The following is a 24,529-nucleotide window of genomic DNA, read 5'->3' as shown; positions in this document are numbered from 1 at the left end:
TACCGGTCCGTGATTTCTGCCTGCAGAGGTTCTGCCCTTCAGAGACGATGCTCCTCTCTCACTGAAATAAATAGGACAAGGATAAGGCAAAGGATGTGCAAACCACACACTCCAAGCAGATAGAACATTCACCCAGCTCTTGCCTTTTCCTCTTCCATCGATGTCGGGCACTTTAATTCCCTTTTAAATGGGGAAAAAACCTGCACTGGGGAAGGCCTTTGAAGGTGAGAAGATGCTGTGCTATTTGCAGCCAGTGCTACTCCTCCACTTATCTCATAGAATCTCAGCATCACAGAATCGTAGAATCGTTTTGGTTGGAAAAGACCTTTAAGTTCATCAAGTCCAACTGCTAACCCTGCCAAACTATGTCCCTAAGAACTGCATTTTAAATAACTTAGTTCTTCATTACAGAACTTTTAATCACTTCATTTTAAAACGTTTCTGTTTGGTGGATGGCTGCAGGCAAGAAGCCAAGATGACACAAAAGCCAAGAGGACACAAATCCTGTCCTGCTTGTGCACCCACCAGCCAACATGAACCATCACACAGCTACTGAAGAGCATCAAGACTAACCAGCCAGCCCCAAAGCCAAGAAACACCTGGGAAAAGTTGTATTTAAAACAAAATTCTTTAATAATTTGAACTATAAAGACACAAATTAGTGCTTGACTGCAGCATGAATAACAAATGAAATACATTAAATATTTCAAAGCTACGGTGGTTCGCAAAACAAGATATGCTGATACATATAGGCCTAATGTTAGTTACCAGCTGGTTCGGTATGAAGAATCAATTCGCTGTATCAAAATTGTCAATAAACATCGCTCAATGCAGCTGTGTTTTACAAGTCAACTGCTATTCATCTGTCACAGTGTCATTATCAACCTGCAACAATAGACCGAATTTCAGAAAAAACCCACACGTTAGAACTAATAGTGTCAACATTAGAAGGTTTGGTCACGTAACACATGGGGTATTTTGTGTCCGTTACAGGTGGACAAATGTTATTTGGTAAGACAGTAAACATCATCAGTGTGTTAAGCTGCATTCAATAGTCAACATCAAATAGTCAACATCAAATAGTCAACATCAGTTTGGAAGATCAAGAGACAAATCAGTTCCTGTTCAGTCTAAGGAATAACTTCTGTTCATGCTGCTTGAAACCCTCTCTTCCAAAATCCAGGGAGCAATAGTATACACAACCAAAATTCTTCTGCAGCAACTGACTAAGGCTTTAATTTAGAAAACACTTTAGTGTATTATTTCATTTGAGAATGTATGAAAATCCATGTTTATTCAACATCGCTTTTGGAGGAACATATCCGTCCCATGGTTTTGGGAAAAGAAGAATCTGAGATTGTGCTTACAGCGATTTTTGTGTTTTGGTGACGAAGGACAAATAATCGAAAGATCAAAATATCAAAAACCCCCGCATTTTTAAAAGCTCAACAATCTGCTCTAAACATCAGGAAGATTCAACTTGTGTGGAATATGTGCAAAAAAATTTGGCAGGCACTTTTTTAGGGTCTTGCATTAGCTGGATTCTGAACTTGGTTCTTCTTAAATATGCTATTATGTGCTTACTCAAATCTATGGACTTTCAACAAGTAAAAAAGGAGAGTTCTGAAGTAAAGTAAGAAGTTCAGGCATCAGCCCTGCCCCCAAAATTGTACGTATGGATCCAAATATCCCCACCCCAGTCCTGTTTGGAGCATCAGGCTGGGAGCTCCAGTAACCGGGCTCTGCATAAAGTGCTGGCTTGACCATTGCGCCCTCACACTGCCTGTCCTCGAACTACACACCCCAAAAATACACATCCCTCAACCAGCTTTAACCATCTGAAAAGATGCGATAGCATCAGGGGCGTGGGATTTGCAGGCACAAATCTGAGCCAAGCAGAGGCAGATGCATTACTGGATGTTTCTGGAGAACGACTGAAATGAGTTCCATGAGTCCTGCAGTAGCATTTTGAACAAAAAAACCCACAAACTAATCCTCTACCTACCAAGAACCGTATGGACCCCAGGAGAAAACACGGTCTCAACTGTGAGAAAAGACTCATGACAGAGAGATCAGGCACTTGGCAGGTGTAGGCAGTTGTGAGTGAGAAACTGAATAGAGAAACACAAACCCAGTGTCAATAGTTATACAGTATATTCTCTGTGGTTACGTGACGGACTCTCAACACAGCTGGACGTTCCAGATGGATAAGGAAAGAATTCATTCATGTACGAAACAATCCGTGTCATGTTCCATTCTCATAAAGCAACAGCTGAATCATCCACAATGAAGCGAATGTGGCAGAGTCGACATCGCTTCTATGGTGAAGAGCGCGGAGTCAGCACGGAAAGTTAAATGTATAAACAGCAAAACGTTCACGCCTGTAACGTAAGTATCTAAAGTGCAGTTATCGGGAGAGTGGTTGACATAATATTATGGGATTCTGTGCTTAATCTTTTGTTATTCTCTTTCCATGTAAGGTTTCTAAATCTCCTTCTGGCTTTTTGCTTCTCCTGGGTTTTTAAGACTCTGTTGTTTATCCCTCTTCATACTGAAGTCTCACAGTTAAACAGTATATTGCAGTTAAAGCCTTCCACCGTCTGCTTATAAAGTGCAGATGGGGCTTTCTTTAAACCAAATGTTTTACCTGAATACATTGATTAAAATTATGGAGCACACATTCCACCCAAACGAAGGTGTGTTCCTGGGTTTTGAGGTCTAATGAAGAAAACAGCAGCGTTGCTTCATTACGGCTCGTCTTCAACTGAGAAGCATTACATTGAACTCTTTCACCACCTGCTCTCAAATGCCAAAAATATATCCACAGAGGGAAATAGGTTTAGAAAAACCAGTATTACCAAAATTCTTGACTGCAGACTAAACAAGGTTGTAGTAACTGTGAGAAACGCTTGTGATAGGGCGAGGATTTTCTGTTGCTAAGAGTTTCATGTGGAAGAGTTGGCTGAAAAACTAATTCAGCTAAAACCAGGTTTTAGAAGCAAATGCACTACGGCCAAAAGAATCAACTGCATTTCAAAGAATACAATTTCCCTTCAGCAAAAAAAGACAGGCCTGGGGATGAACACAGCATAACAATAAAGAGAATTAAAACTAATTACAAAGCAGCGTTTTCCGCCACATCTCTCGCAAAAACATGTAAAACAAATTGTACTGTTTGCATCTTAGCTTCAAACGGAACCACCAAAAAGGTTTCACTTGACCTGTCTGAATTAAAGTCCTACTTGTATCTCTTTCTAAAGCAACCAGACCTCTGCATGCAGAAAACAGCAGACTGGGCACAAACTGGAAGTGACGCCGAACAAACTGGGATGTTAATGGAGAGCGAATGGTCATCCAGGGATCGATACAATACTGGTGCCAACCTCAGGGACTGGACATCACACGTCAGGCTGCTCTAACGTCTGCACCTTCAGGCAAACGTTAATTAAGGACAAAGGTTTTGTACGATATGTGACAGAGGTAGATCGGCAAGCGATAAACTGCATATTCCATAGACTATGGGATAGTCTAAATACTGGTGGGGAGCACGTTCTTCCCTGTGCTGAAAGAAGGAAAAGCATGAAGTCCAGAGATCAGTAATACTGCTAACCAACAACACTGCCTTCAAAACACGGACAAGATTCCTCCTTGATGGCAGAATTCTGTTTATCACGTCTTATCTTCAGTTGTGGATGATGCACGTCTTGAGCTGTATCCAGAAAATCTCGATTCCCAGCATAAGGTTGATCTGTACTGGGGGAATAACTTGGAATGTTTTTACTCTTATTTCCAATTTCAGCTCACGGTCTGCAGAACTGCTGCTGATCTGTGCCAAGCTGGTGGTCATAAGGTGGTAGATTTTCTGGTTCTTCATAGATGTTAAAGAATAAACAAGTTCACTGCTGTTCAATCTGTCTGATGCATCCTATAGGAGTCATTAAAAGACATCCGCTGTTTCCACAATTCCCTTTAAAGTAGCTGCTGTCTGAATCCTACTCAAAAAACTGGATCAAAATGACCCACCTTACAAGATGTAGTGCAAGAAAAGTTCAGGATATGCTGCTCTAAGGTTTGTAGAAAAAAAAATACAAGTGATCTAAATGAAAAGCACTTTAACATACATTTAACACGTTACAGGAGTAAGGACGTATGTCTTTCCAGGCACTAGAAAAGGCAGTCTGAATTTCAGCGCCGTGCAGTTAAACCTGGCTTGCTGTTTTCAGTATCACTCACAAGATCAGTAAGGCAGTGGAACCAAAGCACCCATCATTTTAGACTATTTATGCTTAGAAATTACGTTTCTAAATTACATTCTTCAGGGTCTAACATGACGTGGAAGGGTGCTACAAGTGTGCGTGTTCTTGGTGATTTGGAATGAAGGAAGAAGCCAATTTGTCTAATTTTAAAGATAAAAACATCAGTCACATATGATATGTGAATGAAAAGCTACAGTAGCATAAAAATGAGCTTTTCCAATTTTTTTTTGATGCTAATAATTTAATTCAACAAGATCTGAAAATAAGCATACACTTCCCAGTCGCAAATGTGTAGGAGAATCAACACATTTCTTTAAAATTTACCACTAGTAGAGATGCCTTATTGATGCGAAAGTGGGTTTGCAGCACACTCTGGTTCCTGCAATTACAGACAAACCAAACAGAGCCCCCAGATCCTCCAGTTACAAAACTAAGGCCACTAAAATAAAGGTTTATTTTCTTAAAAATAACACCATACCTAGCAGATGTCAGGAATGACTGTTGACAGGTCTTGTTGCTGCACTGCTCCTATTGTGGGATCCCTGCCCTAACTTAAAAAATACATGTGAACATGCTACTACTAAGAAAATCAGATACAGCGCGCTTGTGAGAGTCTGGAGGTGAATAGGCAGGCACTTCTTTTTAAGATATATTTTTAAAACAGTTCTCAAATCTCTTTACAAAAAAAAAAAATATACCTTCTGGAAAAATTAAAGATACTCAATCCAAGACAGCATTTTCCTACCGTTATGCTAGTTATTTCGATGTCTTTCAGTCTGAAGATCATTCAGATTTCCCAACTCAGATGCGCTGACCTTGTCTATGGAACTGGAGCTGACTGACAATAAATCTCGTTTAAATTTTCATTCGAGAATCTTTATAGTGGCTGATTACAGATTGAAATGCGCCGCTATTGGAACGTGCTTAAATCTCACTGAATTCACCCAAAGTAAGCATCTTTTTCTAGCTCTGAGTTTGGGTCTATTTGATCCCAAGAGCCCAGGATCAGTCACGTAACAAAAGCCACAATTTTATTTGGAGATTGACATCAGCAGGAGCGCTACTGATGGATACGGAAGGTGCAGAAACAGGAAAAAGAAGACATTAAAAAGAGGAGACCGTTTTAGTTCAGTGTTGATTTCAGTCCAACAGCTGGAGCAAGGAAACTTAACACTAAGCCAGGATTTTGTGATCTGCGAGGCAGCTTTACAGCCACGCTCCTGTGCCTTGCTGCCGTGGGCACGTTTTAAATCAATACCGAATGGGATTTCTAATCAGTCTGAGCGTTTATTTCCCCCTTTTCCTTCATGGCAAGACGGATAAAGCTCTTAGAGCATCAGAAGCAGATACAAATTGCATAGCATGGCAGCTGGGAAGTCCAAGACAGACTCCATTAGCCGCCCCAACATCTGAAGGGTCAAAACCGCAGCCTCCAATATGAGGTATATTTTGAAAAACTGTGTTAATCCAATGTTTTCTTTATTCTTACCTATTAACTTCCATCAGCTGGGCCGATAAGAATTGCAGAAACCAGAGGGTTTGTGCACCCCATTATTCCCCAAAATGTGATTTTAAAGAGGTGGTCAACTTTCCGTAGTAACCACATGGTAGATTAAGAGCAAGCGAAGTTCTGCCAATTATATTTTGGGGTATCCTCAACATCCATCTTGTTCCTCGCTCTTTCTTCAATATTTCTGAACAAGAAGAGGCTTCTGAAAGTCAAACCAATATTTAAGACTTGTAAAATAAGGGAAAGAGATGAACTCAAAGCTGAACTAGCACACATCTAAGGTGTTTGTCAATCTGTAGCATGAATGGGACATGGGGAGCAGAAATAGGGAGGTATGTAAATAATAATTATAAAAATAAAAACCTGTGTTTCGTGTTTTTATACAGTCACTCTGAAGTTTCTCGATGGTCAAATTAGGAATTCGGTTTCCACAAACGAACTAGAATCCCTACAATGCTTCACCACCTTAAGTGTCTTCTGGACTACAGAGGAAATGGAAGGTCAATACAAAATGAACTAAATGGCACAGGGACCCCAGCCGTTTCACTTAAAATATAAATTGCAAAGGAGGCTGTGGAAAAGCAAGATAGAATAAAGCCCCAAATAAATCATTACATACTTCATTAATTGTATAAAAGTGCAAGATTAAAGTAGTTCAGGTTAAGCATTCAGTTCACTATAGGCCACACAAATGCTTAGCTTGGCCATCAATGGCCCGTTTTTGTCATTCAGTTACTAATATTAGTTGAAACCACAGAGAGAACAACAACCGAATGAAAAACGTATGCAATCCACTTCAAAAATGGTTAGTTTTCTGTGACCAGCACGAAATATTAGCTCAGTATCGTCACCTATACAATATATACATAAAAATATTGTGTCTTAAATCTTTTAACAACTTAGAATAAAGCTGTACTAAACATTATTTCCCTAGTGTGCCAACTCTTTGCTCTGTTCTGGCCGGATGGCCCAGGAAGACAGAGAAGTCCTTTGATAGCAACGGTACTTGAATTGATCCATAGTTTTGACACTTCAGCCATAATAAGTTGTTGAATCGCTTTATACAGCCGGGCTGGGTGATCGCATGTGAGTGCCCAGGTCTTGGTCAAAGCTTCTTGGGTGGCTCCACAATGAGAATGGGCCATATTCCAAAAACAAACTGTTAAAGAGAAAAATGGCAAGAGGGGAAAGATTTCTTGGAATATCGTGTCTCTTGGAACAGAAACCAACCGCTGCTAACAATAATTGCAACTGCATTTCTAGGGATATTAATAGATATTGGGTGTAATCAGTGAGCCCCGACGCCAAGTTCAATGATCAAGGTATCAGAATGCTGCAATGCATTAAAGGACATAAAATATTGCTTGCTTACCTTGACTTTTGGCCTGTGTTTCAGGAAAAGTGTCCTTGTGTATAAACTGAAGAAAAGGAGAAAAGCGTGCCTAAAATTTCATGTGTAAGACAACATATAAAATAATGCTGTTTTACTAACCCTGGTTTTATTTTCTAACCCGGAAATAATTGCAGAGCTACCAATTCTGCCTATATTTACACAAAATAGGGGACTACAGTAAATCCTTCTGTGCTAGACTATGATTAGCAACTTATCTACCCTATCACCTCTGTGGGGCGAAAGAGAGAAACTCAGAGAAGTAAATTTTCTCTCCAGTATGGAAAAGACTAAATGGAGACTAGAGCTTGACATTTTGGAAGGATGAAATTAAATCAGTGTACCACAAAATATAACAGATGTTAAGGAAGGGGGTGGGGTGGAACAGCGTAGCTTGATCCTATATCTCATTTCTGGCCTTATACACCCTTTCCTCTCAGTAGATCTTTTCCTGTGCATGACCTTGCTGTTTTAAGCAGGTATCTGCCCAAGGTGTCATAGGTGATGCCTCTTGCGTGGCTGAGAAAGTGCCAAGGAAAGTACGGAGCTCACTGGGGTCAGACAAACAGATCAGGCATCTGTACATTCCCTAAGGGCTAGCGCATGCAAATTCCAATTATTTCCTCTGTGCAGCACGCTGGAAAAGCCTCACCTATGCTGTCCAAACAGCTTCTTTCTGTAAGGAATTTGCTTTAAAATATTATCTCAAGCTGTTTCAGGGCCACAGACAACCTGCCAGCCAAAACGGAGCAGCTGTTTTGCACATACTGTGACATATTTTATATATACACAGGTACATATAGATATAGATTAGTTCAAAAAGGACAGGAAACTGCTGGAAAGAGTCCAGCGCAGGGCAACAAAGATGCTGAAGGGAGTGGAGCATCTCCCGTGTGAGGAAAGGCTGAGGGAGCTGGGGCTCTGGAGCTGGACAAGAGGACACTGAGGGGTGACCTCATTCATGTTTACAGATATACAAAGGGTGAGTGTCAGGAGGATGGAGCCAGGCTCTTCTCGGTGACAACCAATGACAGGACAAGGGGTAATGGGTTCAAACTGGAACACAAGAGGTTCCACTTAAATTTGAGAAGAAACTTCTTGTCAGTGAGGATGCCAGAGCCTGGCCCAGGCTGCCCAGGGAGGTTGTGGATTCTCCTTCTCTGCAGACATTCCAACCCGCCTGGACACCTTCCTGTGTAACCTCATCTGGGTGTTCCTGCTCCATGGGGGGATTGCACTGGATGAGCTTTTGAGGTCCCTTCCAATCCCTGACATTCTGTGATTCTGTGATATATACATGTAAAAAAGCTATCAGATCAGCTACTGGAAATACACATATTTTTCTTGCATCTAGCTAGTTTAACATCTGATAAAAAGAAAAAAGGAGAATACTACATTAGACATAGAAAAACATAAGTAATCAAATTTCCTCAACTGCACAGAATGTATCTGTAAACAGACATTTACTTAGTTACGGTTAAGCGGTAAAATATTATTTCATTATAGAATGAACAAATCTACAGAAATTCTTCAGATTACGGTGTAAATTCTGTTTTTGTTCCTGGTTCCACTAGATGGTGGTATAGAGCAAAAACAAGAGAGGAAAATTCACTTTCTAATTTAGACTCTGGTTTAAGTCTCCTCCTAAAACTAATGCCCTGCAAAAAAAGGTTAGTTACGCTTCTAAACTTAAACATCTTTAAGTACTTCAGGATTGCTGCTCGAGAACAGAAAGGTATTCATAGCTTATATTTTGAAACAAATAAATATTTTCCTGAAAAGACATGACTATTTAAAGATTAATTATTACATTTTGAAGAATATAAATTACGTTTAAAGAGTTTTTAGACCAGTTGCAAAGAGGAAGGAAAAACTCTCACCAGTTTATTAAGAAGTCATTTTTCTACTCTTCTGGCCAATACAACATTTTGAAGTAAATGTGAATGAACCTGGAAAACTCTTAAGACTGAACATTCAGTTTATAAAACATTTCCTACCTTAGCAGGATGTGAAGGTAAGAGCCCAGGCCTGTGAGAATATGCCACCAGGCATGAAATTGTGTCACAGCTCCCACAACTGGAGGCATCTTCTCTCGTAGTGCTCTGCAAGAAAGAGATTTCATGTAATTTTGGGTTTTTTTTTCAAGCTAAGCAATCTCAAATCCCATTGATTGATTGTCAGATCACGCGTTACTGTTTCCATATCTCAGGGATATGCTTCACGAGTGAGACTGCACGTTGTCAGGCTTTCAGCAGGGAACAGCACTTAGACCTTACACACTACAGAAAGTTATTATAATAGCAAACTGGCTTTCTTATATATATGTATAAAGCAAGCACACACTTCTTCATACAATGAATGATCAGTTACTTCTGGACTCAAAGTTCAGGAAACATATTTATGGCATCCCACAGTCCAAAGAACGGCAACAGAGCTGGGGAAGGGGCTGGAGCACAAGTGTGATGGGAGCGGCTGAGGGACCTGGGGGGTTCAGCTGGAGAACAGGAGCTGAGGGGAGACCTTCTGATCTCTGAACTGCCTGAAAGGAGCTTGGAGCCAGGGGGGTCGGGCTCTGCTTCCCAGGAACAAGCGCCAGGAGCAGAGGAAACGGCCTCAAGTTGTGCCAGGGGAGGTTGAGGTTGGATCTGGGGAATAATTTCTTCCCCAAAGGGCTGTAGGGCATTGGAACAGGCTGCCCAGGGCAGTGGTGGAGTCACCATCCCTGGAGGGGTTGAAAAGATGTGTAGATGAGGTTCTTAAGGACATGTTTTAGAGGTGGAACTGGTGGCAGTGTTGGGTTAATGGTTGGACTTGATGATCTTAAGGGTCTTTTCCCACCGAAACAATTCTATGATTCTATTCTGCTCCCCAAAGCTCTGAACTACTGTCCGTAGGATGAAATGCTGAGTTTAAGGTCTACAAGAGGAAACGGGATCCATCCACTTCGTATTTGGCAATAGCACAACATATTCTCCCACTCCACAGAAGCTTAGCTTGCCTTTCACTGTTGTACTCTAAAGCAGGGACAAAATGTGTGTTCAGTGAGGAACTGATGAAAGTGGAGGGTCTGAAATATTCCATCAACATGCTTTGTATTTCACACAGTTATGGGGTGTGAGGGTAAGGGCTGGAGATAGGGACTGAAATGGAAGGAACTACATTTCCCCAGTTTCTCCTGCTCAATGGGCTTCTGCAGGTAACACCTCCTTCAGTTGATGGCAGAACAAATATTTGCATCTGCCTGTCTTCTCTTTCAAATTTCATTTCACATTCATTCAAAACAAAACAGAGAAAAATGATCGCAGGTGTTAAGGGAGAAAAAGCTGCAGCTTCTGTAATACTTATTTACTGCTTGATGTTGTAGCGTTCAGTGTCCCGGACTAAACGCTAATCCCTGAGCTACCGCTTCATTTCCAGAGCTGCTCAGTCACAAATACGAACAAAGAGCTTCAATTCAGTCAGCCCAGGAGTGACAGGGTGGAACACACAGACTGTCCCCCCGGCACAGCCCCTGAGATTTTGGATGACAGGAAATCTCAAAGCTCAAATTCCAAAGTGCGTGGAATACAGCTCCAAAGTGCCAAAATACAGCTTTGAACAGTAATGCCAAAAAAGCAGGTAAGTGGATGATTCACAAGTTTCATCTTTAGAGAATAAAAAATTATAAGGAACTGGAATATATTTTCTCCAAACATTCGATTTACAATATCGCCTGGAAAAATTCAAGTCTCTGCAGACATCTGATTGAAGCTAATAAGCAAGTGTATTTATTTTTCTCCAGCGCCATAACCAAACAAATATTACAGGAAATATGCTAACTTATTTTTCCCTCTGCAAAATGAAGATGGAAAAAAGTACTTCAGCAGCTGGTGTAATTTTTGAGCTCAGGAACAAGTTCAAAAGCCCCACGGACCCGCAGGCTCAGTGAGTTGGGGGTTATGATCTCACCAGTGATGCGATGCAGCTGCAAAATCAATCCTGGTGCCAATATTTGCAAAGTGACTGGACACCCACCCACCCACGTTGGCAAATAACTTTGCTATGCCATCTGTTTCCATGGCACTAGGTATTGTATTGATTTCACCTGTACTTTTAAAAAAGCTTCAAGAAAACTCTGAGTTAAGCTTTAATTGGCCTAAGCTAGTGCAGGGATGACAGAGCCAAAAGGGAGAGATGGAAAATGCTAGATTTGTTACAGCACGCTATGATCTGGCCCTCACAAAGCAGCCTGCTAGGACGATTCTGTGCAGCACAGCAGCCTAACAGTGTATCAGACAGTCAAGAACAGATTTTATGGATGCTGGCATCAACCCTTCCATCTCCTCCAGCTTGTGGTGGAACACAAGTAGCACAATTAAGTGAAAGAAAGGTGCAGCTGTCCAGTTCCAGAGGAACACGCGTTAAGAGAACGTGGACCTGCTGGAGAGGGGCCAGAGGAGCCACAGGAATGATGCGAGGCTGGAACAGCTCTGCTGGGAGGACAGGCTGAGAGAGTTGGGGTGTTCAGCTGGAGAACAGAAGCTCCACAGAGAACTTAGTGCGTCCTTTCAGTGCTTGAAAGAGGCTGAGGAGAAAGATGGGGACAGACTTTTGAGCAGGGAAAGGGGTGATGGTTTTAAACTAAAGGAGAGGAGATTCAGGCCAGACATGAAGAATAATTTTTTTATAATTATGGTGGTGAAACACTGTCCCAGGTTGCCCAGAGAGGTGGTGGATGAACCATCCCTGGAGACATCCCAGGCCAGGCTGGACGGGGCTCTGAGCAACCTGAGCTGGTGAAGATGTCCCTGCTCATGGCAGGGGTGGCACTGGATGAGCTCTGAAGGTCCCTTCCAATCCAAACTGTTCTGTGATTCTATGACAACAACCTCTTGGATTGCTGTTCTTTCTTGCATAGACAGGATATCTACCCATACAGTGTGATGATGGGTTCCTACAAGCTTCATCTGGAGGTCTTTTTTTTCACCCCATTTGACACTAACAGAGATGAAGTCTCTTCTGGCCTCCCCTACAAGTGCTAAGCCCGAACACTCCAGGGTAATAACAACAACCACCACGGTGTATTGGCTCACAGGGTTATTGTTCTTCCTGAGACACTCAAACAGCTGGTTTTTATTGGGGACAGATATATTGCAAGAGGTATTTCTTTAACCTGCAGAGCTACTGCTTTTGGTATTTTTGATATTTTCCTGGGAAATGGCAAGAGCAGAAATGAAAAAAGCAGGATAAAAACTCATTCAGATGAAGTCAACTGTGAATAGCATGCTTTGCTAAGCCACGGATGCTCAAAATTACTTCAGTGACATTACTTTCTCTCAATTTAAATGGAAGATAAAGAGAAATATCAATTATTTTAAAAAATAAAACTATTCATGGATTAAAAAAAACATTAAAAGACTGCTGAGTGCTGAACTTAGTCATGAGCAAACGAGATAAAACCCTTGTAAATGTTTTGTAGGCAGCGTGCCACACATACCATGAGATAGGCTTGAATATACACCACAGAAAAAACAAAGCTTTATGCCAAAAAGCTATTAAAGAGCTACCCGGACTAAGTGAAATAACTCACCTTAATTTATCACAGAAAATGTTGTCCACATTCCAGAGAAAAAATCCCATTAAAAATACAGTTAAAGATGTATAGCCTAGACCTCTAAGCCATGGGTATACCCTAGAAAGACAGGGGGAGAAACAATGCAAAGTTTAGTCCAAGATTCTTCAAAGGCAGTAATTATGTATGATACAGAAAAGCTATTACATACAAATAAACTGCTTTATTATTTTGTTCCTAAAAAGAAAAACATCGACTTCAAATCTCGTCTATTTAAGTATTGTATTTTACCTCCTTTTCTCTCTCCCGAATTCACACCGAGACTGGTCTTGGTAATGTTTCACCCTATATTTCTAATTGTTCCCCTAAATATTGCTCTCTCCTAACGCAAAAAGTGGGAAAACTGAAGCTGGCTAAAAAGGCACTAACTCTTCTGTCCCATATATAATTTTTCAGTTAAAAAACATTCACGTTACAAATTAAGATTCTGCCAAAATAGGCAGCTCTCTTCCAATATTACACACGATAACCCTATACTAGGGGAATTGTTTAAATAAGGTCTTTCGAAACGACTCGTAGTGTTTTGTGAACGCAGACCGCTGTGACGAACAACAAACCAAATGAATGGTTTTAGGAAACAATCATTTCTTGTTGTGTTATATCGTTGAGCGGGATGGAAAAATGTCACTTTAATTTTCCTCTTTAGAATATGGGCAACACATTGAAGAAATGAGATGCAATAAAAGGCATCGTTAATAAATTTACCCTTAATATCTGCAATCAGGTGGGAGCATTGTAAACTACCTATGTGGAAGTTGGTAACATCTGTTCTTTTCTCACTAATAAGACAAATCCAAAAGCAAACCCAATTCCAACCCTAAATAGCCCCCATGAAATATTTCAAGTTATTTTTAAGCATTATGAATGTGCAGTTTAGATTCTGGGTTAAAACACATTCCTGAGCTGCTTTTCCTCCATTAGGTTATATACACGGTGCGTGTTTCAGAGCTGTGAGCGTTGGCAACCAAAATGTGCAAAACACAACAGGTAGAGCTTCTTCCACAGGGTAAACTAATAAGATACAAGCTGCACATGTCCACAACATGTACTGCCAACATAAACTAGAAGAATTGTTATTTGCTTAGTCTAATAAATGCATGGAGCATCATGCAGTACATGGCAGAGGCTACACTGTAATGTTCCCAACTCAGTGCTCTAGAGATATAAGCAAGCCCAGGACATGAAAGAGCACTAAATGGTATGTTATACACGCTGGTAATTAGCTAATTATAACCAGAATTGTTCGGGGAATAAAGAGTGTTGTTTTGTGAAGGAATGAGAGAGAGGTTGGCATCTCTTCTGAAGTGGGAACGTGCTTTGTGAACAGAAAACAGCGTTTGCCAAGTTGTAATGTCGGGGAGGAAGCAGACCCAAGAAATAGATGAAAAGTGTGGGGGGAAACAGACGGCAACAACCATAAATGATGAGGACAAGAGGAGGCAGCAACCTGGAAAGAATAACATGCTGTTCTTTGAGATTTTTACTCCAAGCTCAGAGCAACTTCAAGCCCACACTAAGATATATGAGTGATAGGAAGTGTGGCCAGCAGGCCCAGGGCAGTGACTGTCCCTGTGCTGGGACCTGGGGAGGCCAAACCTTGAATCCTGGGGGCAGTTTTGGGCCCCTCACACCAAGAAAGGCCTTGAGGTGCTGGAGCGAGTTGAGAGAAGGAAACGGAGCTGGTGAGGGGCTGGAGCACAAGTGTGATGGGAGCGGCTGAGGGACCTGGGGGGTTCAGCTGGAGAACAGGAGCTGAGGGGAGACCTTCTGATCTCTGAACTGCCTGAAAGGAGCTTGGAGCCAGGGGGGGTCGGGCTCTGCTCCCCAGGAACAAGCGCCAGGAGCAGAGGAAACGGCCTCAAGTGGCGCCAGGGGAGGTTGAGGTTGGATGTGGGGAACAATTTCTTCCCCAATGGGCTGTGGGGCATTGGAACAGATTGCCCAGGGCAGTGCTGGAGTCACCATCCCTGGAGGGGTTGGACAGATGTGTAGATGAGGTTCTCAGGGACATGAGAGGCTGGTTTAATGGTTGGACTCAATGACCTTAAAGGTCTCTTCCAACCAAAATGATACTATGATTCTATGATTAAAGAAGAAACAAATTAAGCAGAAATCAATGTCTATATATAAGTTGGAAGAGGCTTGGACAAGTGCTAATACTACCAATGGAAAGACAGGAATATGTTTTAGTGACACAGAAGAAATAAATCAAAGAAAAGAAAGGGCATCTTCTGGCTGGCACAGCTTCTCTAGCAGAACTAATTTAAAATTAGTAGCAGTTTAGTTAAAATTTAGAAGTAGTTTAAACGTAGTTCTCTCCTCATCCCAGCTTTCTAACCCGTTTGCATAGTATGATCAAAGGGGAAGCAAGTCTTGTTGCAATGAAGTGATCCAGCTAAATAAGAAAACACACTCCAAACCCTTAAAATCAAAGACAAAATGTAGGTGAAACTACAGAAGCTTTGCTATAAGAAAGTAATGAATGATACCCTGGGAGGGAGGATGGTGGTGTTATCAGTAGTTGTTGACAGAAGACAACAAAATGTTTCAGAAATAATAAGAATGCACAAGTGTGTGCAATGTGCACAACTGGAATGACTGTAGGACCATGGGTTTGGCCACAGAGAAAGAAATTTAATCTAAGGGACTAGATCGGTGCTAAATCCTTGCATAAGAACAAAATTAAAATGACCTGAACTTGACTCAACGTAATTTCCCTTGGAAATAAATTAAGGGAATATCACTTAAGATCTCTAGGTTAGGATTAAAATTTCCATGTTCATGGGTTTGAAAAATACTTTTAAACTGATGATTGTTTCTAAAGCAGCAAGCAACATGCTATCAGTTTTAGGTGCTGAGAGTGCACTATCAGCAAGTTTGCTGATGATACCAAGCTGGGAGGAGTGGCTGACACGCCAGAGGCTGTGCTGCCATCAGAGACCTGGACAGGCTGGAGAGGTGGGCGGGGAGAAATTTAATGAAATATAACAAGGGCAAGTGTAGAGTCTTGTATCTGGGCAGGAACAACCCCAGGTTCCAGTATAAGTTGGGGAATGACCTGTTGGAGAGCAGTGTAGGGGAAAGGGACCTGGGGGTCCTGGGGACAGCAGGGTGACCATGAGCCAGCACTGGGCCCTTGTGGCCAGGAAGGCCAATGGTACCCGGGGTGGGTTAGAAGGGGGTGGTCAGTAGGTCAGAGAGGTTCTCCTGCCCCTCTACTCTGCCCTGGGGAGACCACACCTGAATATTGTGTCCAGTTGTGGCCCCTCAGTTCCAGCAGGACAGGGAACTGCTGGAGAGAGTCCAGCGCAGGGCAACAAAGATGCTGAAGGGAGTGGAGCATCTCCCGGGTGAGGAAAGGCTGAGGGAGCTGGGGCTCTGGAGCTGGACAAGAGGAGACTGAGGGGTGACCTCATTAATGTTTACAGATATATAAAGGGTGAGTGTCAGGAGGATGGAGCCAGGCTCTTCTCGGTGACAACCAACGGTAGGACAAGGGGTAATGGGTTCAAACTGGAACACAAGAGGTTCCACTTAAATTTGAGAAGAAACTTCTTCCCAGTGAGGGTGGCAGAGCCTGGCCCAGGCTGCCCAGGGAGGTTGTGGAGTCTCCTTCTGTGCAGACATTCCAACCCGCCTGGACACCTTCCTGTGTAACCTCATCTGGGTGTTCCTGCTCCATGGGGGGATTGCACTGGATGAGCTTTCAAGGTCCCTTCCAATCCCTGACATTCTGGGATTCTGTGTGATTCTGTGATTCTTCTTGCTTAAAAAAAGTCTGTCAACATTTACACTTGGTCTGTGGGGATTTCTTGGGGAAAATCAATCCGAATTAACTCAAATTGCAATTAGAAGGTGATTCCGTGAATCTACTTTAAATTCCCACCTTTTGTTAAATTCTTCCTTGTATTCCTAGACAGGTATGTGTTTAACTCGAAACAAAGTTTAGCAAAAAGAGCATTTACGAAGAAGACAGTAGAGAAAAATCAGAAATTTTCAGGGTCAATCCCCAAATACGTGAGAACACCATCTATTCACAGAGTAGAGATGGGAGAGGGCAACTAAAGGAGAGCTAAAGGTATCTGTTTATTACAATGCTGACTCAATCTTTCTTCACTTTGACCCACCAACTCTGTGCTCTGCTGATTCTCATGCGTCCCAATGTTTCCTAACATTTTAAATACCCTTTTGTTTGTCATAAACAGTTCAAATTTCCATAACATATACCTAATTTTACCCAGTCAAAACTGCAATGAAAACTATCATTTAACCTTCTGTGTTATCTTCTACATTTGATTTTTAGATACATAAGTAGGGAAAAGGAAAATATTAACTGATGGTTCAACTCTGCAGTCTTACTCCCACCTTTCTCCAAGTTTCATCACTACATTTTTTTTTTACACTGGTAATAAATTTCCCATGTTACACAGCAATATGAAGACAGAAACTCTATTCCACTTGAAACTCCAGGCTAAAAGCTGAAGTTATCAGCAGTGAACACTGATCATAAGCAGAAAGATTCCATTTTTGTTTAATGTTATAGAATCACAGAATCGACTGGATTGGAAAAGACCTCAGAGATCATGAAGTCCAAGCCTTGGTCCAACTCCAGTCCATTGACTTAAGATCATGGCACTAAGTGCCATGTCCAATCCCAGTTTAAAAACCTCCAGGGCCGGTGAGTCCAGCACCTCCCTGGGCAGCCATTCCAATGCCTGACCACTCTATCTGCAAAGAATTGCTTTCTAACATCCAGCCTCAATTTCCCCTGGCAGAGTTGAAGCCCATGCCCCCTTGTCCTATTGCTGACTGCCTGGGAGAAGAGCCCAATCCCCACCTGGCTAGAACTGCCCTTCAGGTAGTTCTAGAGAGTGATGAGCTCACCCCTAAGCCTCCTCTTCTCCAGACTAAACAAGCCCAGCTCCCTCAGCCTCTCCCCATAGGGCTTGTGTTCAAGTCCCTTCACCAGTCTTGTTGCTCTTCTCTGGACCCGCTCCAGCACTTCAATCTCTTTCCTGACCTGAGGGGCCCAGAACTGAACACAATACTCCAGGTGTGGCCTCACCAATGCAGAGCACAGGGGAAGGATCAGTTCCCATGTCCTGCTGACCGTGCTAGTTTGGATACAGGACAGGATACCACTGGCCTTCTTGGCCACCTGGGCACACTGTTGGCTCATGTTGAGCTTCCTGTCCATTAGTCCCCCCAGGTCCCTTTCTGTCTGACTGCTCTCCAGCCACTCTGTGCCCAGCCTGGAGCGCTGCAGGGGGTTGTTGTGACCAAAGTGCAGCACCCGGCACTTGGCCTTGTTGAACTTCATCCCTTTGGAATCAGCCCATTTTTCCAGTTTCCAGTTATCCCAGTGACTTAAAAAACCACAAGAAGACGAGCCGTTCTCTTCCAGCCAAGCAGAGCACATGAGTTGGAATTACGTACCTAATAAAAGACATTTTGTCATTGCCCATTTTTCATGTTAAACCCACCAAAAAAGATGCAAATGTGAAATATAAATCTTATGATGCCAAAGTAAGTGGTTACTTACCATAATACTATATAAACAGATCGTAGCACTATAATGGAAACTAGCGTTCCGTACATGATCTGAAAATGAAAACAGAGATAAAATTCAGCAGTTGGATTCAAGAGACTTTATGAAACACTACAGGAGTAAAACATTTTGGAAACCTCTGTTGATTTTTGTTTCTGAGACCCATGAAAACAGCATCCCCCCTACCTTCCACAAGTTTCAAATAAAAATATGACTAGAAACCATGCTTTTTGTGCAATTACAGGAAAAATCAGTGGTGTAAACGCACTATTTCGCTATTTTGAATTAGAAAGCAAACACTAGATGGCACTCAGCAAGCATGCTGAAATAAAAACGGTAGAGAAATTCTATCTCTTCTGTATCTGTGCATTTTAGCCCAGGATTGCGTAAGCTTCAGCTAAAACCCGTGTTTGAAAGCCGTACTTCCCTCACTGATATTTGATTAATATGTTTTCCTGAAAGCAAACACCTGAATAGACTACGCACTGAGCACCGGTATGCAAGAAAGTTTCCAGGAAGCTTTTAAACCCAACTATTAGAGATGGTTGGGATTCAGTCTAATTACACAGCGGGAAGGCTGCGTGCTCTGAAAAGAATCCATGAGCAAAATCCGGCTCACTGGAGGCTTGATGAATTTCTATGTAATCACAGAATCACAGAATCGACTGGGTTGGAAAAGACCTCAGAGATCATCGAGTCCAACCCTTGGTCCAACTCTAGTCCGTTTACTAGATCATGGCACTAAGTGCCATGTCCAATCTCAGTTTAAAAACCTCTAGGGACGGCGAGTCCAGCACCTCCCTGGGCAGCCATTCCAATGCCTAACCACTCTCTCTGTAAAGAATTTCTTTCTAATATCTAGCCTAAATTTCCCCTGGTAGAGTTTAAGCCCATGGCCCCTTGTCCTATTGCTGACTGCCTGGGAGAAGAGACCAATCCCCACCTGGCTAGAACTTCCCTTCAGGTAGTTCTAGAGAGTGATGAGGTCACCTCTAAGCCTCCTCTTCTCCAGACTAAACAAGCCCAGCTCCCTCAGCCTCTCCCCATAGGGCTTGTGTTCAAGTCCCTTCACCAGTCTTGTTGCTCTTCTCTGGACCCGCTCCAGCACTTCAATCTCTTTCCTGAACTGAGGGGCCCAGAACTGAACACAATACTCCAGGTGTGGCCTCACCAATGCAGAGTACAGGGGAAGGATCATTGCCCTTGTCCTGCTGACCACGCTGGTTTGGATACAGGACAGGACACCATTGGCCTTCTTGGCCACCTGGGCACACTGTTGGCTCATGTTGAGCTTCCTGCCCATTAGTCCCCCCAGGTCCCTTTCTGTCTGACTGCTCTCCAGCCACTCTGTGCCCAGCCTGGAGCGCTGCAGGGGGTTGTTGTGACCAAATCACCTGACTTCTATGAGAAGTCAAAAGAATAAGTTATTTTTTCTGCCTCCTGACCTTTAAATCGTTCTCCTGTTTTTTTATTCACAAACTTAGGATGCACATAAAACCATCGCCAAGACATACGGGCTAAAGAAGAGAATAAACGTGGTCAGTGGAGCCTGAAAAGCGATGCAGAAGCCACTGCGGCAGGGAGGATTTTCAGACACTGGTGACAGCAGATTACTCTCCAATGCTTTTTATTCTGAACACTGTTCTCCTGCCAAAAAGGAGTTGGTTCCAAGCAGCCAACCCTTGGTCTTTGCCTTTCTCCAGTGGGCTGCAAACCCCTTGCTATTTTTCGCTTATTCATTGATTTTCCCTCGTCATTTTTGCTTTTAGTTAACTCCTATTTAATGCTGCTTTCTTTTATGTGAAACAGGTAGCAAAGGTTCCTCTCTTTTTCTATTTCCAGAAGTCGCTAAACCTCGCATAGGTGTATTTACAAACCAGCGTCCTTACCATGTTTTATTGACCTCCTCAGCCCTTCTTTTAGATTATATTTCCTTCAAGACAAGGACTAACGTTCACTCTGCTCTAACCAGGGAATTCGGCTATTACCATCCTGCAAAAATACACATGTGTCTAGTCACCTGCCACAATAGATTGCTGTGGTAATGCCAAGTGAAACCAACCTTTCAAAAGTCCATAAAAGCAAATTTTCAAACTCCTTTTAGCTTTCAGGATGAGGTTAGTGGCACAAACCATATTAGTGGCGCATATATAAGGAACAAGGCAGACAACAGAGCCCTTATGTTTGACAACAGATAGAAATAAGCTCCAATATTGACTGTGTAAAGTCATTCAGCACAGCAGCTCTTTATTTGCATTCAGAGCAAGATCACATAACTTCAGTAACTCAGCTACTACTACTGGGTGTTCTGCTCTGTGGAGCCAAATTATTTGAAAGGCTAATTGGTTCTGGCTTGTACTTTATACAAAACTGCTGGCTAATTCCAGTTCCCTTGCTGGGGTACAGCACATAAATCAGGAGAAAACACCCCAAACCTGCAACATAGTGATGAATATCAAGTGCTTATCAGTCCCAAGCAAAAGGTAGAAAGAAGACTGCTCAGGTATGTACGGTGTTGTATGTTGGTACAATTCATCACTAACATTTTGCCTATAAAGACCTCACCGTATAACAAATATGGACTGAATTTTAAAGTTAAACACCATTTTACTTCATCAGTGTCATTTACAACAGCCTGTTTCATTTTCCTAATCAAACCCAGTAATTTTTTCCAAGAGGGATAGCACAGAAAGGAATAGCACTCATAGAAAAGCTCCCCTGGAACCCAAATCACAGTTTAATGCGTTTTCCTTGCTGACCTTCCCACAATTTCCATTGATAAAATGCTCTTCTGCAGCAGAAGAGATGAAAAAAACCTACTCATGAAAAGAAATTTATATCACGGTGTGCGACCACATTCCTGCTTTTACCCAATTTGCTCTGAGGTTCGTTGTACAAGAAGTTAGACAGCATCAGACTCTGCCTAGAGAAACACAGCTTATAGGTGGCCCAAAGTCCTGCTAAAAGGCTAAAAATGCTATTTTTCTTTGCAGCAGCAGCTGCTAAAAGCAGGAAAGAGCAAACACTGAGAGAAAAGCTTTCTTTGTAGTGCCTCTGGTATCTCCTAGTGAGTTGCTTAATGGCTTGCAGAAGAGGACAGTCTTAAATGGAGGGAGGAAGGAGAAAGAAAATCATAATAAAAAGAACCTTGCAGCGACTGAAGAAAAACATGCCCACAGTTGACACTTCAATTTCTTGCTTTTTCCGCTCCCCCACGCAAACGGGTTGTTAGCGGTAAAACACATTTGTGTTTAAAAGCCTGTGAAAGACGGGGACAACAAAGCGTTGTGCTCTGCACGCTCCAGCCCTCCCCTTCACGCTAAGGCAACGTCGAGATGTTGCCGTGACATGCGGAGAGCGGAGCCGCATTTACAAACCGAGCTACACAACTTAGTTTATACTTATATAGTTTATACTTCAGTATATACTCTAGTTTATACTTTATACTTAGTTTATACTCTTAGTCCTTTACCACACATGGATCTACTGTTTTCATCACGGCAAAAAATTGTTAGGGATTATCCTTCCACCCAAAGGATAAAATACAACATAAAAAAAACTACCTTATTCAACTTGACTCAAATTTCTCAACTCCTTTAGCTCCTTTTTTTAAGTAACACATCACATAAGTGAGAGATGAAAACCCAAGCAAATTTTGTACTATTCTGTCTCATAGTGCCTTTAAATTGTAGGCAAAACAACACCCTCGCACTACAAATGAAACAAAAGGAAACGGCAGAATCCCATCATTTTTTGTTATCATTAGACAGTTCCCCCTTTACTGCTTAAGATACGAATAAAGCTGCAGGTATCTCAGCTTTGCAATGGGGAAACACTCAAAGTCTTATTAATACACAGTGGATTAGCTGATAAGGAGGCCAAATATGAAGAACATCTTTCTAATTCCCAAATGGAAACTAAGTGTTTCGGGGTTGGTGTTTGGCAGGATTTTCGGTGTGCAGGCAGTTAAGCAAATCATACAGATTCATTTTTTATGGATGTGGTTTGGTACTCCACACTGGGGGGAACATACAAAACTGGTTCTTCATCTACCCTTTTAGTACAGAAAGAGCCTGTTCTTTTTCTTTCTACTTTGTTTCCCCTGCTCCTGGCCGTCTGCCCATCCTTCGTTAATCAAGTCAATTTATCAGCCTCAAATATTAGCGTACGCATTGGGAACTGCACGGACAGATTTTGGGTTCTTGGCAACCACTGCTTATCTATTAATATACCAACCAGCTCTCTTAAAAAATAGCCTAAGTACTTAAAAGTTGGAAACTGTGTTTGCAAATTATAACGAGGAAAACAGACTTCTACCTGTTGTTGGATTTCTGGAAATGAAATCTGAGCAGAGGGAAAAAGGAAGGACAATCCCCATGATTACAATGAAACACCAAGTAACTCCATGGCTGTTTAGTACCACGTGCTGTCCTGACAGCTCCTAAATGAATTAATTCTGATTCACTTCGTTTGGTCTTGTTTAGGTGTCCATATATGATGGCAACGTGACAAACAGGTCACCGTTTCTGTGTGGCACCGAGTGGATCTCCTGAGCTTTGGGGACACTGCAGCAAACTGAGTTTGTCTTGGATCCCTTTCAACGCTTCGTAGAGCTGATCCTTTGGAGAGTCCGAACATCCTTCCACATTCCTTATGATATTGTGCAGGTGGAGGTACTAGAATGAAAACCGTACTCACTTTCTGGAAGATATCCCCATACAAGCTGTGTGACAGAGTGAAATGTCACTCAAATTAGTTTTACACGTGGTTTTCAGCAGGGTAGTGTCAAGGCAGAAAAAACTCTCTGGTGAAGACATGCCCTGAAAAGATTCATTTTTAACGGACTGCTTGGAAATTGGACCATGTAGAATGTAAGATAACATGTTCCACAAATCTACAACTAAGTGTTGCCTGAGCAGCAGGAAAGACTGTGAAGAGCTGTAGGACATCGAGTGGGTCCACAGAGATTCACCAAAATGAGGAGTCCTGTAAGTTTTGAACAGATTCTGCTCTGACGTAACATATTCCTCATGCAGTTTCAGGCTCCCATATGTACTTCTACATAAGTATTTCATAGTGATTTCACTTCCATTTGTGTATTTAAAACACCTCTGGAGAACAATTTTATTAAGTTTTTCATTTTGGCAAATGAAATTACTTTTATTTTTTCCCCACGCTTATTCTCTCCCTCTTACCCACAGACACCTTAATTCATAAACCTAATACTTGTATTTTACTGTGGCATAAAATTCACGGCTCATATTATTAATGGTGTTCAGTTTAGAAAAGGAATGGCTGGTATTTGCCCACCAGTGCATGCTCTTCCATTCTGAATCATTGGCCATCCTAGTCCTCAAGGTTATCTCCTCATCTCCTCCCCTGTACTCAGAGATGCCTCAGAACTTTGTATCATCACAAAATTCCATCAGTACATGATTCTGTTTTTCCTGCTATAGGTCATTAAACAGTTCCACTACTGATCTGAAGAAAGCCCAGACTGATCCTCCCTTTCGTTATCTCCTTTAGTCATTTTCCACTAGTCGCTCCCTTCCCTTATTTGCAATTCTCACGCTGATCTACTTCTCCAATTCGTGCAGTTTCTTACGAGACACCACAACATCACTTCTGGAATGTCAACACAAAAAACATTTTTTTAATCACAGAATCACAGAATGGACTGGATTGGAAAAGACCTCAAAGATCATCAAGTCCAACCCTTGGTCCAACTCCAGTCCATTGACTAGATCATGGCACTAAGTGCCATGTCCAATCTCAGTTGAAAAACCTCCAGGGCCGGTGAGTCCAGCACCTCCCTGGGCAGCCATTCCAATGCCTGACCACTCTCTCTGCAAAGAATTGCTTTCTAATCTCCAGCCTCAATTTCCCCTGGTAGAGTTGAAGCCCATGGCCCCTTGTCCTATTGCTGACTGCCTGGGAGAAGAGACCAATCCCCACCTGGCTAGAACTGCCCTTCAGGTAGTTCTAGAGAGTGCTGAGCTCACCTCTAAGCCTCCTCTTCTCCAGACTAAACAAGCCCAGCTCCCTCAGCCTCTCCCCATAGGGCTTGTGCTCAAGTCCCTTCCCCAGTCTTGTTGCTCTTCTCTGGACCCGCTCCAGCACTTCAATCTCTTTCCTGAGCTGAGGGGCCCAGAACTGAACACAATACTCCAGGTGTGGCCTCCCCAATGCAGAGCACAGGGGAAGGATCACTGCC

At 42.3% G+C, this 24,529-nt stretch overlaps 1 protein-coding gene across 4 annotated transcripts in view; it reads right to left on the bottom strand.

Moving 5' to 3' along the window:
- Positions 1–609: 609 nt before the first annotated feature.
- ACER3 (alkaline ceramidase 3) overlaps positions 610–24,529 on the bottom strand; it is a 70,618-nt gene continuing 46,698 nt past the window's right edge. For 2 of the 4 annotated variants that reach the window (XM_065076026.1, XM_065075884.1), the window contains 5 exons: positions 18,310–18,368; positions 12,726–12,827; positions 9,154–9,258; positions 7,139–7,208; positions 610–6,925 (listed from right to left, as the gene is read on the bottom strand). In XM_065076026.1, coding sequence (XP_064932098.1) covers positions 6,872–6,925; positions 7,139–7,208; positions 9,154–9,258; positions 12,726–12,827; positions 18,310–18,368 — 390 coding nt within the window. In that variant the 3' untranslated portion in view covers positions 610–6,871. The remainder of the gene's footprint in view (positions 6,926–7,138; positions 7,209–9,153; positions 9,259–12,725; positions 12,828–18,309; positions 18,369–24,529) is intronic. The other 2 variants (XM_065075952.1, XM_065076119.1) reach the window with 1 other exon arrangement.

This window comes from Columba livia, chromosome 1 (assembly GCF_036013475.1).
Source record: "Columba livia isolate bColLiv1 breed racing homer chromosome 1, bColLiv1.pat.W.v2, whole genome shotgun sequence".
NCBI classification, from domain to species: domain Eukaryota; kingdom Metazoa; phylum Chordata; class Aves; order Columbiformes; family Columbidae; genus Columba; species Columba livia.
This window is presented reverse-complemented; position numbering and strand designations above follow the sequence as displayed.